Source organism: Photinus pyralis, unplaced genomic scaffold (assembly GCF_008802855.1).
Source record: "Photinus pyralis isolate 1611_PpyrPB1 unplaced genomic scaffold, Ppyr1.3 Ppyr1.4_LG8, whole genome shotgun sequence".
Classification (NCBI taxonomy): domain Eukaryota; kingdom Metazoa; phylum Arthropoda; class Insecta; order Coleoptera; family Lampyridae; genus Photinus; species Photinus pyralis.
Window position 1 is genome coordinate 23,784,701 of NW_022170819.1, and position 13,493 is coordinate 23,798,193.

The 13,493-nt window shown below is 36.9% G+C and overlaps 1 protein-coding gene across 7 annotated transcripts in view; it reads left to right on the forward strand.

Moving 5' to 3' along the window:
• The window catches only part of LOC116177739 (dual 3',5'-cyclic-AMP and -GMP phosphodiesterase 11), an 84,135-nt gene that overhangs the window by 21,019 nt on the left and 49,623 nt on the right, over nucleotides 1–13,493 (forward strand). For 5 of the 7 annotated variants that reach the window (XM_031496811.1, XM_031496809.1, XM_031496810.1 and 2 more), the window contains one exon: nucleotides 1,021–1,101. In XM_031496811.1, coding sequence (XP_031352671.1) covers nucleotides 1,021–1,101 — 81 coding nt within the window. Of the gene's footprint in view, nucleotides 1–1,020; nucleotides 1,102–6,863; nucleotides 6,954–13,493 lie in introns of all 7 variants that reach the window. The other 2 variants (XM_031496812.1, XM_031496813.1) reach the window with 1 other exon arrangement.

Genomic DNA, 13,493 nt, shown 5'->3' on the forward strand with positions numbered 1-13,493 from the left:
TTTGGAGTTTTTGAGAAAATTGTAAATTTCCATAAATTTGGATGTATCACTTGTTATGTTTTTATATTAAATATTATTTGCAATATTGCATGTTATACATTAAAATATTTAGTTATTGCACACATCTAACTTTCCATGGCGAATAAACGATGGCAGGATTGAAAAAAAGACAATTTTTTGGTTATTTGGAAATGTTTAATAGTTTCCAAATATTTTTAATTTCAAATAACACACAAAAAACAAAGAACGTGAAAAATAATAAATAAATGATACGGTAACCAAGAAATTGCCGTTTGAAACAATCCTGCCATCTTTTGTTTGCCAGGAAACCTAGATGCCCACAATAAAAACATTTTAATATATAAAATCGAATATTGCAAATAATATTTAATATAAATATAATAAGTGATGCATCAAAATTTAGGAAATTTTACGCTCTTTTCAAAAACTCCAAAACATATAGGGTGGTCCATATGAAAAAATATAGTTTAGGGTCGTACAAGAAAAACTGTGCATCGCAGTGATTTCTACATAAAGAAGTGCTCTAAGAAAGATTTAGCCAAAATCAATTTTCTTTAATAATAAGACAGTTACGGAAATCGACTAAATTCGAAAACGCCCTCTAGCGACCAAACGATTAGTTATAGCTGAATCCTGTTTGCACCAATGATTTTCTTTTCAAAATTAGACTCTAGTCACCTAGGTCAATTTTTCCTACCTCTTAAAATAAAGGGTGTTTCCATAAGAAAGTGTCCAATTTGGACCACCCTGTACATGGGGCGAAATTAAATAAAGTATTGCTCTTTATTTTATGCAAAAATTTTCATACAATCGATCCATGTGGTATCCAAAGCAACACCAGAAGCTTTGCTGCCAGAACGCGTCCAGTTCATTAAAGTGTTATGGTGGTTTCTTGGTGTTTTTTGTTTCAATTCTGATGTAACCAACCGGTGGTACCCCTTGTATTCTATCGCAACAAATTAGTATGCCATTGAAAAACAATTTTTATTTTTGTTTCAGAGCCCCCGAGTGCGGTCAAGCTGGCAGTCCCCATTGGTAACGCATCACCTCCAGTTTTGTGGTGCTCCCGCCGCAAAACAGGTAAGTTTCGAACGAGACACCCTGTACATAGTCGACACCAACAAACTGCATTCCTTTCGCGTGTCACAAACGTAAACGTAATGAGCTGACATAGATATGTAAATTGCTTAAATACATATTCACAGCAAAGATGGCGGCGTGTCTCTCATTCAAAAGGAGACACTCTGCAATTCATTCATAAGTGTACAGTGTGGGCCGAAGGCGCGCGTGGGAGTTTGTACACTGTATGTAAACAATTTTATTACAGTTATTTATTTGGGCTTGCATTCGGATTAGCACTTGATTTCTCTCCCGTCGCATATGGCGGGGAATGGGGCGCGTTTGGGACTTTTTTTTTCAGATTTTAAGGCACCCGAAGGGGCCAATTTCGAAACCCGAAAAGTGCTCGCCATTTGGTCGGTAAACTGAGCCGTTTTGCTACAATCAAAAACGAAATATGACGTTGGCGGGTGAAACGGTGACCAGATGGTGTGGCGGATGTCGTAGGCCGTTTCCGGGTCGCCGGGCGCGCCGCCGTAAGTCGTGGGAAATACGAACGGGATGCATTTAACGTCTCAGACGGTGGTAGATTTAAGATTTTCATCCTCTTTTTTTTTCAATTTCGAACGACGTCGAGTTTAATTTCCTGTCATATCAAATTGGCTACATTCAATAAGCGTCTGTTGGATTTTTCCCCAATTCCGGCCTAAAATTTTGTGTGGGGGTGGGACGCAACTTGATTAATTGTACATTAGTTTTTCAAGAAACTGGTACAGACACGGAGTAATGCAACGAAAAACTGGGAATAACACCGCTCGGGAAGGAAGCACAATTAGAATTAAATCGTCACTTCCGTTTTCCTAATTAAGATCTCGCTACCAGACTCCGTAATTTCTTAAATTTATTTGTATTAAAACCCTTTTGTACATTTCTGGCGGAGAAATTATCATTCTCTCTTCGTACCTGTGCTTTTCATCGCGCGAGTTTCCTTACACTTTAAATTAGTCGAATTTGCTTAATTATAATTTCCATCAGCCAAAAGAGAGATCGTTAAAGGGATTTGTTTGAAATTTGTTTAATATGCTCCAAACTTATTACTTTGTTACTGGTTTCATCTTATTAATCTGCCAGGAAAGTATGTCGATGAATCTGGAAGTTACTACCGACCGAACAATTACTATAGATACCACCGAGTATGTTTCAATGTGCAATAATGCAAATGAAATTAATTACAGAAAGACCAACCGTTAAGTGGTTTACATTATAAATGTTTTCGTCCTTCCACCTTCGGCCACGAAATGGCTGCTTTCCAATTTGTGTTTTCCAAAAATTTCAAATGCGTTTTTTTAGTCACAAAATGGGTCCTTATACCCTACTCAACCTACACTGATCTCTCACAGTTACGGAGATCCCAATGGCGAGTCACGAATTTGAACCACCCTGTACATTATGAATCGTGTAGATATGTAGACCTACTTATGTGCTTGTTAGTCTTGCCATTTTTCCGATCATCGTAATTTTGGTTACGTAATTAATTCATGCAAGATACTGCTCACTCGGCCTACTCTGAAATGCCAGAAAGTCTAAATAGGAGATAATTTATTGGCAAAAGACACCTTCCCACGTATTATATTCTAATTCTCCTAATACGGAAACGCAAAAAGACAAACATAAAGGAAATTATTTTCACCTTGTATTGTAACGCACACTCGTACGCTTTAGAAATATCACGAGGCGGCACATTAGGTACTTCTCTTCTGGTACAGTTTCTCATTTCGTAGAAAAAAAGTAGGACAAAATTGGATTTTTCTCGAGCGAACCGAAAATTATAGTATTTTTTTTATTGTGCCTGCAATATAATTTAAAAATAAGGGAAATAATATTGATGTTATACTCGAATATATTTCTAATTAAGTGGGCTAATTATTGGTATTTCCTTGATTGCGCTGGAAATGTCACTTATACGTTTCCTTATAAAAATCCCCGTCTTCTGCTTCGGTTGAAGTCCATTCAGTGGCTTGTTGCAGAAGCAGAAAAAGTTGGTACCTGCAAAAGCCTATAGAAAGAATATGAAGAGTTGTTAGCGTGGATGAATAGGAAACATCTTTCAAACAAAGTCTTAAATGCATCGTTACTGCTGACATGTATATGAAGGAAACGTATTTAAATCTTCTATCCTATGGTGCATTCATTCAAAACTTTTCGCGTTATAGAAAAAGTAGGCAAGCTCGAACGAATTTGCGCCGAACTCGCCTTCGCCTCGCTTGGCGATCGTAGGTGCATTTCTTGAATTTTAACAATGCTTTAGGGAGTTTAGTTCATTAAAAAAGTGGGCCATTCTAATACATATCATTTTATATTTTAAATACATTAAACCCAGTCACATAACTCCCAGGTGTAAATAGGAAAAGATTTTTTTGTTAATGAATGTAATTCGTGGGGCAGGAACGAAACAAACGAATCAATGATTAAATATGGCTTTTTTTCTAAATAAGAAGCCATCTTGTAGGCGTTAATTAGTTAAATATAAATTGGGGTAGGGATTATTCCGAGGAGATTTTGCATTCATTCGGTTTTGAGCTACCAGCGCGATCAGTGTGTGGTCCAAAATATCAAGATATCAACAAATTGTCTATAAAAAAAATTGTGCCGTATATTGTTATTAGGTTTGGTATTGATAATTATGGATAGTTAATAGGATTGTGGTCTCGAAAATTAATCTATTTAAGTTGAAAGCTGTAAATCATCACAAGAAATGCAAGCAAAGATCTCTAGCCGCGGATCAGTCTTATTTATTTGCAGAAAAAATTCACGTTCAATTGAGTAAATTCGGTATTTTTATTTTTAAGACGGTCAACACCTTTATTTGCAAAAACCTATTGCTAAATGGTGTCCAACGTGGGGGTGAGGATGTGAAGGAGGCGTGTAGAAATAACGGTTTGAGAGGGAAGAGAGAGTAATGAAGACTTTAAATACTTTTAAACGACATAATTATGTGTGAAGGAATCAGACATGAAAAAGTTGTGTAGGAGACGTGAGAGAGAATCTGGGAAAGAGTCGTCGGAAAAGTATAAAGAAAGCGCTCTATTACCATTATTACTGTGTCGTAAGCGTAGGCCAGGGATCATATCTTCCTCCACTTCGACCCTTTTTCCACGTCCCTTAAGCAAAGTACTTTTATTGTCCGGAACACTTCAGACTCCTGAATGAAAAACGCTATAATTTTTGCGCCCTTTTTTCGAATTCTTTGTCGGCCGATCTGTGTATTACATATTGTTGTGTAAACCTACGCCATGCGGGCGTTTTGTTGGGCATTGGCACCTGCAGTAACGATTGGTCACCCTGCATGCGCCTTTCAATTATTTTTAACGTTAAAGATTGGTTGTTTACTGGAAATTAAACGCTGAATAAACGCAATACCGATCATAGCTTTGTAAAATGTGTTTATTTTATTGTAAAGTTATCTTGTGTTGGTAAGATAAGGAACCTTTGGAATATTTTCGTGGTATTTGTGAAAGTTTATCTCCGGTCCTTTGCGATAAGGATTCTTATCGCTGTGTTAGTTAATTAGCTTCAAGATAAGCAGGTGTTTTACGCGTAAGGTAAACACAAGTGCAGTGCCGACGCAGTATTTTTCCACCATCAAAGGGCCAATAGTATAATTGTAATTACAAATTAGTTTCAAGATAAGCAGGTGATTTACGCGTAAGGTAAACACAAGTGCAGTGCCGACGCAGTACTTTTCCACCATCAAAGGGCCAATAGTATAATTGTAATTACAACGAAGTTACTGACGTCTAAATCGAGTTTTATGCGAAGTCGAAGATGTGAGGTTCCGAAGCACGATTCAGCTTGGTGTTTGTTACGGAGAATCTCACTAAATCAAATTGGGTCTTGTGCGGAGGAGGGTTTTGTATTCCCATCTTCCAAAAAACTTTACTGAAATTTAATCGATCGCTTGTTGCGTGGTACATGTATTATTCGGCCCTGAATGCCTATTTTTATTTCAGCTTTGATTTTTGTCAAAACAATTTGTTTTGTCTGCAATTTTTTGGTCTTGTGTTTAATCGAGCCCTAATTACGACCTAGATAAGAGTTTTCATATTACACTTTTCTATTGCGTACCCGGAATTATGTTAGGTGTTAATTGAAAATTTGTAATTTGATCCTTTGGAATCGTGTGTTTATCTTATCGAGATTTTTCGTGGTATCAGCTGCAGGGCATGCTTTAGGAAATGTTATGCATATAACATTCTCTTTCTCTTCTACTTCTCTGTCTAACATTTCATTGAACATCATCACATGTACCCCTATAATTTTCCATACGGTGCTTTTAGCGTCTTTTATACATCGGTACTATTACCCTGTCTTCCATTCTTCCGGTAGTCCTCTTGTTTATTAGGTTTCCTCATTAATACTATCTGTGGCGACAGTGCCTCCTTATTTCATCCCTCCTTTTTTAATTGCTGCTGAATCTCCTGTTCATATCTCGTTCCCTTCCACCTCCTCTCTACACACAGTCTTTCTTTATCACACACATAAAGCGCTCTGTTTCCAGTGCTCTATTTACATTTCTGTCCCACTTGTAATGTTTTCCCCTTTTTTCTGATTATCATCTTCCAAAAGTCCTTTTCTGTTTTTATTTATCTTATTTCTTCTTTATATTCTTTCTGTTTCTCCATTTTTTTAGCGCATTTTTTTAAGAATTAAAAAAAAATGTCGTATTGTTTTGTCCACGTCCGTGCGGACCCATTTCTGCCGTTTTGAACTACTTCTAGGGGAATGGTCGTAGGCTCCTGGAATGTTTACAAATGGAGGGATGGGGGTAGAAATTAATTTGATCTTTCATGGTATTCTAATTAAAGGTCTCAACGAAAGAGACCGTTTTCTACTAACTACGGCTCTTCTTTTTTTTTGGGGGGGGGCTGGTTTTTTTTAGGGTACTCTTTCTACCAACCATAGTCCTCTTCCTCGACCCCTTATCGTGATCGGACATACTTTAAGAGCGAATATCTCATAAACGGTATCGGAGGAAAGTATTTCAAAGGCAAATTTCGAAAACCTCTTCGGCAAGCAAAATGTAATAGATAATAGATATCGTTGGATTTATAAATGTCAGGAGCCATTTTACACCCACTTCGTTTTCCTCACACCCCATCGCAGAGATAAACGACATCATCTGCGTATCGAAATGAGAAACAAATCGTTTTCAATCATATAATTGGAGGATCACTTAACCGCTTATTCCTTTCATAAATTATGGATATACCGGCACCTTTACTTACGTGTATGTATATCTCACTCGAAATTGAAATATCGCGTTTCAGTCACTAATGGAAATGTACACGTCGCGTGTTCGAAAATGAATGAATCGTAAATACAGGTAATTGAAAGTTGCCCTTCGCGCTATATACCTTTCCAAATAACTAACCTAATTGAATTTCCATCACGCATCCGCTGCACCAAAATAAAGGGCTGATTGAAATTGCTTAACTAAAAATTGTCGCTGCCACGCTAATTTGAACTTCGCGTTCGACAGCGGTAGATGATAAGAAAGCTAATATAAAAGCTCGATTGCGGAGATAATTAAAACTTTAATTAAGCAGTCCACTTCAGTCTGCTTGTGAGCTTGAACCTGTAGAGAGCAATTGTTTTTATTCGATAATCGCTAAAATGAAACTTCCGTGATGTGCGTCAGATGGTTTGGCATGGCGTCCTGTCAGCGTACGTAAGTGCGTTACTGTCACCTTCAGCAGTTCAAAGTAATTCCCTTCTTGTTTCAGGTAAACTCCAGCAAATGTAGATGAACGTTTTCGTACCAGAATTATCGAAGTATGCCAATTATCAACTACTATTAGAGGTCCTCAATCTCAGTAAGTACACTTTGGTGTAGTGTTGTGTTCTCGCACCATCCCCACGTTGCGCATCACTGAAATTCGATATGTTTAATTAATTAAAGTAAATCCGCAACGATATCGTTCGCGTTTTCTTCCTCGCCTGGGGGGCCAGTTTATTTAAATCGGATAGATCCGTTGGTTTGTTCTGTTCGAAAATGTAAATAAGGCCGCGGAAACGGAGACCCGCCTTATTTAAGTACTTAACTAATTAATTATTTGGTATTGGAAACTGTTAGCAAAGATCGATTCTGCACACAAAGTTGAGTTTATACGCAAAAACATTTACGCAACGTGGCGCTAACAGAAAACATTCTAAAGAATTTACATTTCCGGTTACATTCGCCATAATGGCGCCGTTATGTTACAATTTAGCTATTTTTGACTACACGAAGACGAATATTGCATTTCAGTAGTCATACGACGAGTGCCCACTGTCTATATCTAAAAGAAGGTCTCGGAATATTCTTAAAACTAAATAAGGAATTCGTGCGCGGAAATTTATATCACGACGAATCCGTATAAACGAGGTATACGGAAGATATCGTAATCGCAGGTGGAAAACTATGCCACCAATTCGACGAAATTATTGTCGGTGTGCTTTTAAATTCATTACGAGTTGCCTTCACGAATAAAAGTGGCGTATTTAAACGAGCGAACATTTCGTTTCGTTGCATCCATTAATCTGCGTGATCGCGTTTAAATACATTTTTACCTCGAAAGCGTTGAGGTCAAAGGTACAGAACGCTTCATTGCGTTTGTACTTGGAGTGGTTAATTACGATAAAAAACAAGTTGTGCATACGGAGCAATAATAAGATTCTGGATTAAACGGCCACCGATAAAAAGTTCAAAGACGATTAATTAGTGCTTTTGCCGGCTGTTAAAACGCCAAGTATACAAGGGGAAAATTGACATTTCCATACTGCGGTAAATTATTCCTATTAATTAGTACTAAATTTCGAGAAATCTGAAGTCCAGTTGGGATTCAAATCCTTAATCTTCTTTCTGTGGATTTAAGGATTTGGGAAAAGGAGAAACATAAAGAAACTGAGTAAGATTTGTTTATTAGGGAGGGGGGAATGTTTTTGTCTTCAGAGTTGGTTTTCCACATTCCAACCGAAAGTATTCTTTTGTGTTTGGTACTGTTGCGAACCGGTCTACCACGCGAAAATCTCGTGACCGGATCGTGCTTGTTATGCTACATTTCAAAATTCACTTTCAACGAGTAGTCAAATTCACTAAGCGATACAAAAGGTCCAATTATGCTGCGCCAGGCGTTCCTCCATTCAATTTTCAGAATTGCTGCTACCTTTCGAAAGAAGCAAATCGACTGTAATTTGGAGAATCGAGTTGTGGTTTGAAATTTTTGCATTGTATAAAAACAGGACTTGGTCATTTTGGGGATTTTGGATAGCGGTGTATGCTCATTGTCAATTTAACATTCCTGAAGAGGTCAACCCGCGGAAGTTTATTCCAAAATTTCGGAAATAACGGATAGATTTTCTATTGGCAGAGGAGTTAGGCAGGGGTTATTTTCTTTATCCAACTCTTTTCAGAGAGAGAGAGAGATTTAAATAACGAGAAAAGTGGGAGCGGGAATTTCTAAGCTGATTTTCGTTAACGGTACTGCGTAAGCTACGCTGAGATTGAATTTTGAATGAAATTACGAGCGTGAGCCCGTACGAAATTGGGGTACGCTTATTGTTATTGTTCTTGGTTTAATTCGCGTAAATACAAAAGGTAGATTTCTAATTACCTAGTTCTGTATTTTCGTGTTATAGATCTCTTATTACATTTAGTCAATTGTGTTGCCGTCCGAGGTCGTGCAGAGTTTTCTTTAGTTTTTCTCGGCCACGCCATTAGTTACTCGAAAATTTTTCCGCCTTGGTTGGGGTATTTACTGGTGCTGTATTAGTTTAGTGAAGTTTTGCTCTTGTTGACGCTATTTGCGGATATATTTTTACAAGTTTTAAGATACGTTAACAACAATTACTCATCTATCTTTTGACTTTGAGTAACCATTTTTAGGCTTGTTCTTACTTCTAATTTACCTTCTCTTCTTCATTATTAGCTACCGGATTGTGCTTTTGAGATCGATATTTGATTATTTGTTAGTGGAAACCGCAGAGTTTTGAATTTTCTCAGTATTGCGCAAGAAAAATTCATTTGTGCAGGTCCACCGAAATTTTTACGAGTTAAGAACGACGTTATAGATGAGTTTCTACATTACCGGCTGGAAAATTCTACTTCAATTCTATCAACCATTACGTGTGACCTAATTACATGAAGATATTTGTTCCGGAATGGTAACTGAAAGTACAACGACACCTTTAGAGGTTAACGATCTTGAAAATTGCCCCGATATATCTGATTTTACTTACACTATTACCTGTGTCGTTGCTGAGCGAGACCAGATTTGTCTACGATTACTTTTGTTACTACGATATTCATTCTTGTTAGTCCGATTACATAGTATCCTTCATATTAGCTGTCTTATTTGAGATTTTAGCTAACCGGTGATTTGTAACTAAGTTTTTGAGGGCACCTACCTAGACTTTGCCCAAAGCCGATATCTAGAATTTTTTTATTAGGTTGTTTGTTTACTCCGAAGAATTTGCTTGTATTAGTTTGTTTACCCAGACTGTATAAGGACAGTCGTAGTCGATCAAAATTTTGCTTTTGCTAGTGTACAGTCATGCGAATTATTGATTCTTTTTGAGCAGTTTTAGTATACGATTAGCCTCCCGTGTCAGACGTTAGCATTGCTATTTCGCAATACTTTATTGTGCAGCGTGATTCACTATCCCTTTTTATGGCTTCTATTCGATTTGCTGACGACATAATCCTCTTTGAAAAAAGTGACTGAAAGAACAATTTGAGAAGATGGAAACAAAATACGAGTTGAAGATAAACACAAAAAAGAGTAAAATAATGAGTATAGATGAAGAAGAAAGTAGTAGATAACACCCTTAAAAATAATAAAAATTATTATTTTGAATTGTTGCGATTATGGGCCCTGTCTACTGCAATAATTGTCGCATTGCTATCATAAGGTCATATGTAAATAGCTGATCCCAAACTCATTAAATTTGAATATTACGAGAGTTTAGAATCGGCGAACCTGCTTCGTTTAAAAAAAACAAAAAAAAACAGGAAATAATCGTCCAAAAACCTTCATCTTTTCACGCATTTTATGTGGTCCTTGACAATAACCGCCTTTCTCGAACGTCTCCACGTCTTGACGTAACTCTCGATCGATTTTATTACTTAGTTAAATATATGCACGTATTTCTAGCGATTTATTGGTAAAAGTTCGCATTTCCGTAAACATTTATCTCTCCTGTCCTTTTTCGCCGGACAAACGTCGTTCCCATGCATAAGAAGACAGGGTGATAAATCGAGTCGAGGGGCGCGACCCGACAAGAATCTATCAGTGTTGGAAACTAGCTTTTTTTTCTGCTTCGACGAGAGATCGAGAAATAAAATTTTCCCCTTCGGTCAACAAATTACGCGCGCCATTAATTTAGTTAGCCGAGGCACGTGAAGCTACTTAAAAGTGCTCCCCTTTTTTTGTCGATGTGTGGAGCAAGACGGGACTTTCACTATGTTAGCGAACTTCTAACTTGTGCGATCACTCTTTCTCTCATTTTTCCTTGGCACAGTTGCTGTTTGAGGTTGTTATTCCGAAAACTTTGGGTTTTCGTTTAAAACTTTGAGGCCATTTGTCAACCTATATTTTTCTGTAGTGGCCATTAACAATTTGTCAGTTGAACGACTTTACAACAATTTCGCCTAGTTTGTGAACGTGGAAGGAGGAATATCAAACTTCTTAGAATTTTACCGACTTACCGCAACAGCAACTCTTTTAAATTTTCGAACAGGCTCAAAGAAGGACTAATAATATCTTAAATCTTAGATCTTAAATCATCTAGAAGGCACTGGGATGCTCTTTGAGATTATTGGCGACTCTACTTTTGAAAACTCTTAAATGCTCAGCTCGTGAAACTTAAAAGTAAAAGAGGCATATTAACAGAGGTAGAAAAAGCGATAAGAGAATGTTGAGAAGAAGAGAAAGAGGAGGAGGGCTAACTATATACAAGAACGCATGAAATGGCAAAAAAGAAACTATGATAGTTGAAAGAGAGAAGGGGTTAAATATGGGAGGAGATTTTTTTAATTCCAAAAGAGGGAATAAAGGTAGGGATGCCAAGAGAAACACAAAATAGAAAGTGAATAAATGCAATTCAGAGAGAGAATTGTTATTGTCATTACCAGAAAAGAGAGGATGGAGAATATTAAATGGAAATATGGAGGAGAGATAGAGACGGATAATACACATACATGGGAGGAAAATGGAGGTCGGTAATTTATAAAATACAAGTAAGAAGTAAAAAAAAATTCAAAAGCGTCTACACAAAAGTGAAAATAAACAAAAATACCCGAGATGGCTGCAAAATGGACACTTACCGGTGAAATTCATGGGACTTTTTATTACTAAACGATTACTTCAGAGACCTCCCTCTGTAATATATGCTTACCATCTCGATAGTACAGTCGCAAGTGCGTTAAAACAAATTCAATATGAAAAAATCTACGAGATAAAGTGAATGCAAAAGTTTAGTGGAAATATGAGGTCCTTAAGTGACCTTTTTAGGGCCTCAAACATTGATATTAGTAAAAATCGCATTATTTTTTAAATGATCCCAAATTGAAAAACGATTTGTATCAAAATTTTCAAAAAAGTCACTTTTTATATGTTATTTTTCCAAAAATCAAAATTACCCCTCACGAATTCAAAAAATTGCGATCGGATCGTATTACATCTCCCACGTTATAATTTGAATTTGTTGGAGGAACATGTAAGAAATGGCTTCATCAATAGTAGACCATGCTTAGTACATTGAATTTTTTAAAATTTCAATAACATTTTGTTACCACACTTAAACTGAAACTGAGAAATTGGCCTTGTTCAGATTTTATAGTGCGTGTTAACACCCACCAAAAGAAAATATATTAATCATTTTAGATGATTTATTTCAGAAATGCGGTAACCACCACCAGGCAAAACCGAGCTAAGGACCGCTGATAATCTGAACGAGGCGAGGCGGCGAAGTCGCCGGATGCGAGCCTATGTCTTATCAAAATTTAAAAAATCTTACCAAAATTACCACAATTTCTGCAGTACTATCTACCAATACTAACAAGCTGTCTGCGCTCCAATTTTATAGTTAATAACAAATAAAAAGATTGAAACATAGTTATATTATTACATTAAATGCGTTTGAATTTGTGTAAAATTGTGACAGAGTCGTTGTATGCAATCCAGAGCATGAAACAAAACGAGATTACACGTGCGCAATAGAAAAGGACATAGGTTCTTCTAATAAAAGCAAACAAAACGGACGTGCCAAATGTCGTACTGCGCATGCGCAATAGTCAATTTTCCTAATAAAAGTAAACAAAATGAATGTGCCAAAAATCGTACTGCGCCGAATATAGATTACACCCCAAAACCGAAGACGCATACGTAAAATACCCCATTGTTAGTTCTATTTGTGCGAAATATGCTCATTCTAGCGAAGTCTTTAAAATGCGACGCATTTTAGCAACACCTACAATTAGAGTAACTAAAAAAGGGACTATCAGCATATTGGTTTTATAAATTAAATATTATTCCACAAAAGGATATGATTCCAGACTTTTTTGAGCCGAATCAAATTTTTTTCGCCTTTTAAAAAAAGTTCAACGACACTTAAGAACACCCCTAACTAAATTCTCATAACCCGTGTAGCGCAGTGCAGTGGAAGCTCGACTGCGGTACAGGGTCCCTGGTTCGAATCCGGGTTCGGGCATGGATATTTGTAAATGTATAGTGGGTTGGGTTGGTAGAGCAGCCTCGGCTGAAACCCCGCCCACTTAAAAAATAAAGGCAAAATAAATAAAGGCAAATAAACAATCAATAAAAAGTAATAATAACAACGATAATAAACGGCGATTCCTAACAAAAATATCAATGATGGGACCTACTTTTCTTAAATAAATTAAAGAAACATCAATTAACATTTTGAGGGATAAATTATAATAAATTGAAGTTTTTCAACCCATAAACCATCACCATTAACACTAATAATTAGGTTTATTTACTGTTTGTTTGAAGTTTATATCATTTATTTATAAGTTTCAATCTTAATAAAAACCACCCCTTGCAAAAAAATCGAAAAATTATAGTAATTATAGCGAATATCTCAGATATCAGAGAGCCAGCAGCCGCCATTGAGGCGCCATCTAGTCGACAAAAGATTAGTCACCGGCGATAAGGCGGGAAAGCGGATGTGGCGCGTTCTTTCCGACTTCGCAAGTATTCGGGAATTCTCGAGAACGTTCCGTGATCTTTCTAGAACTTACCATTGGCCATATGCGCAATTTGAATCGTGTTTAATGGACATTTTAACAGCGATGCCGAATTGATGAGTAATGATTTCGCGGTCGTGCGTAATAAATCTACTTGTTATCAATT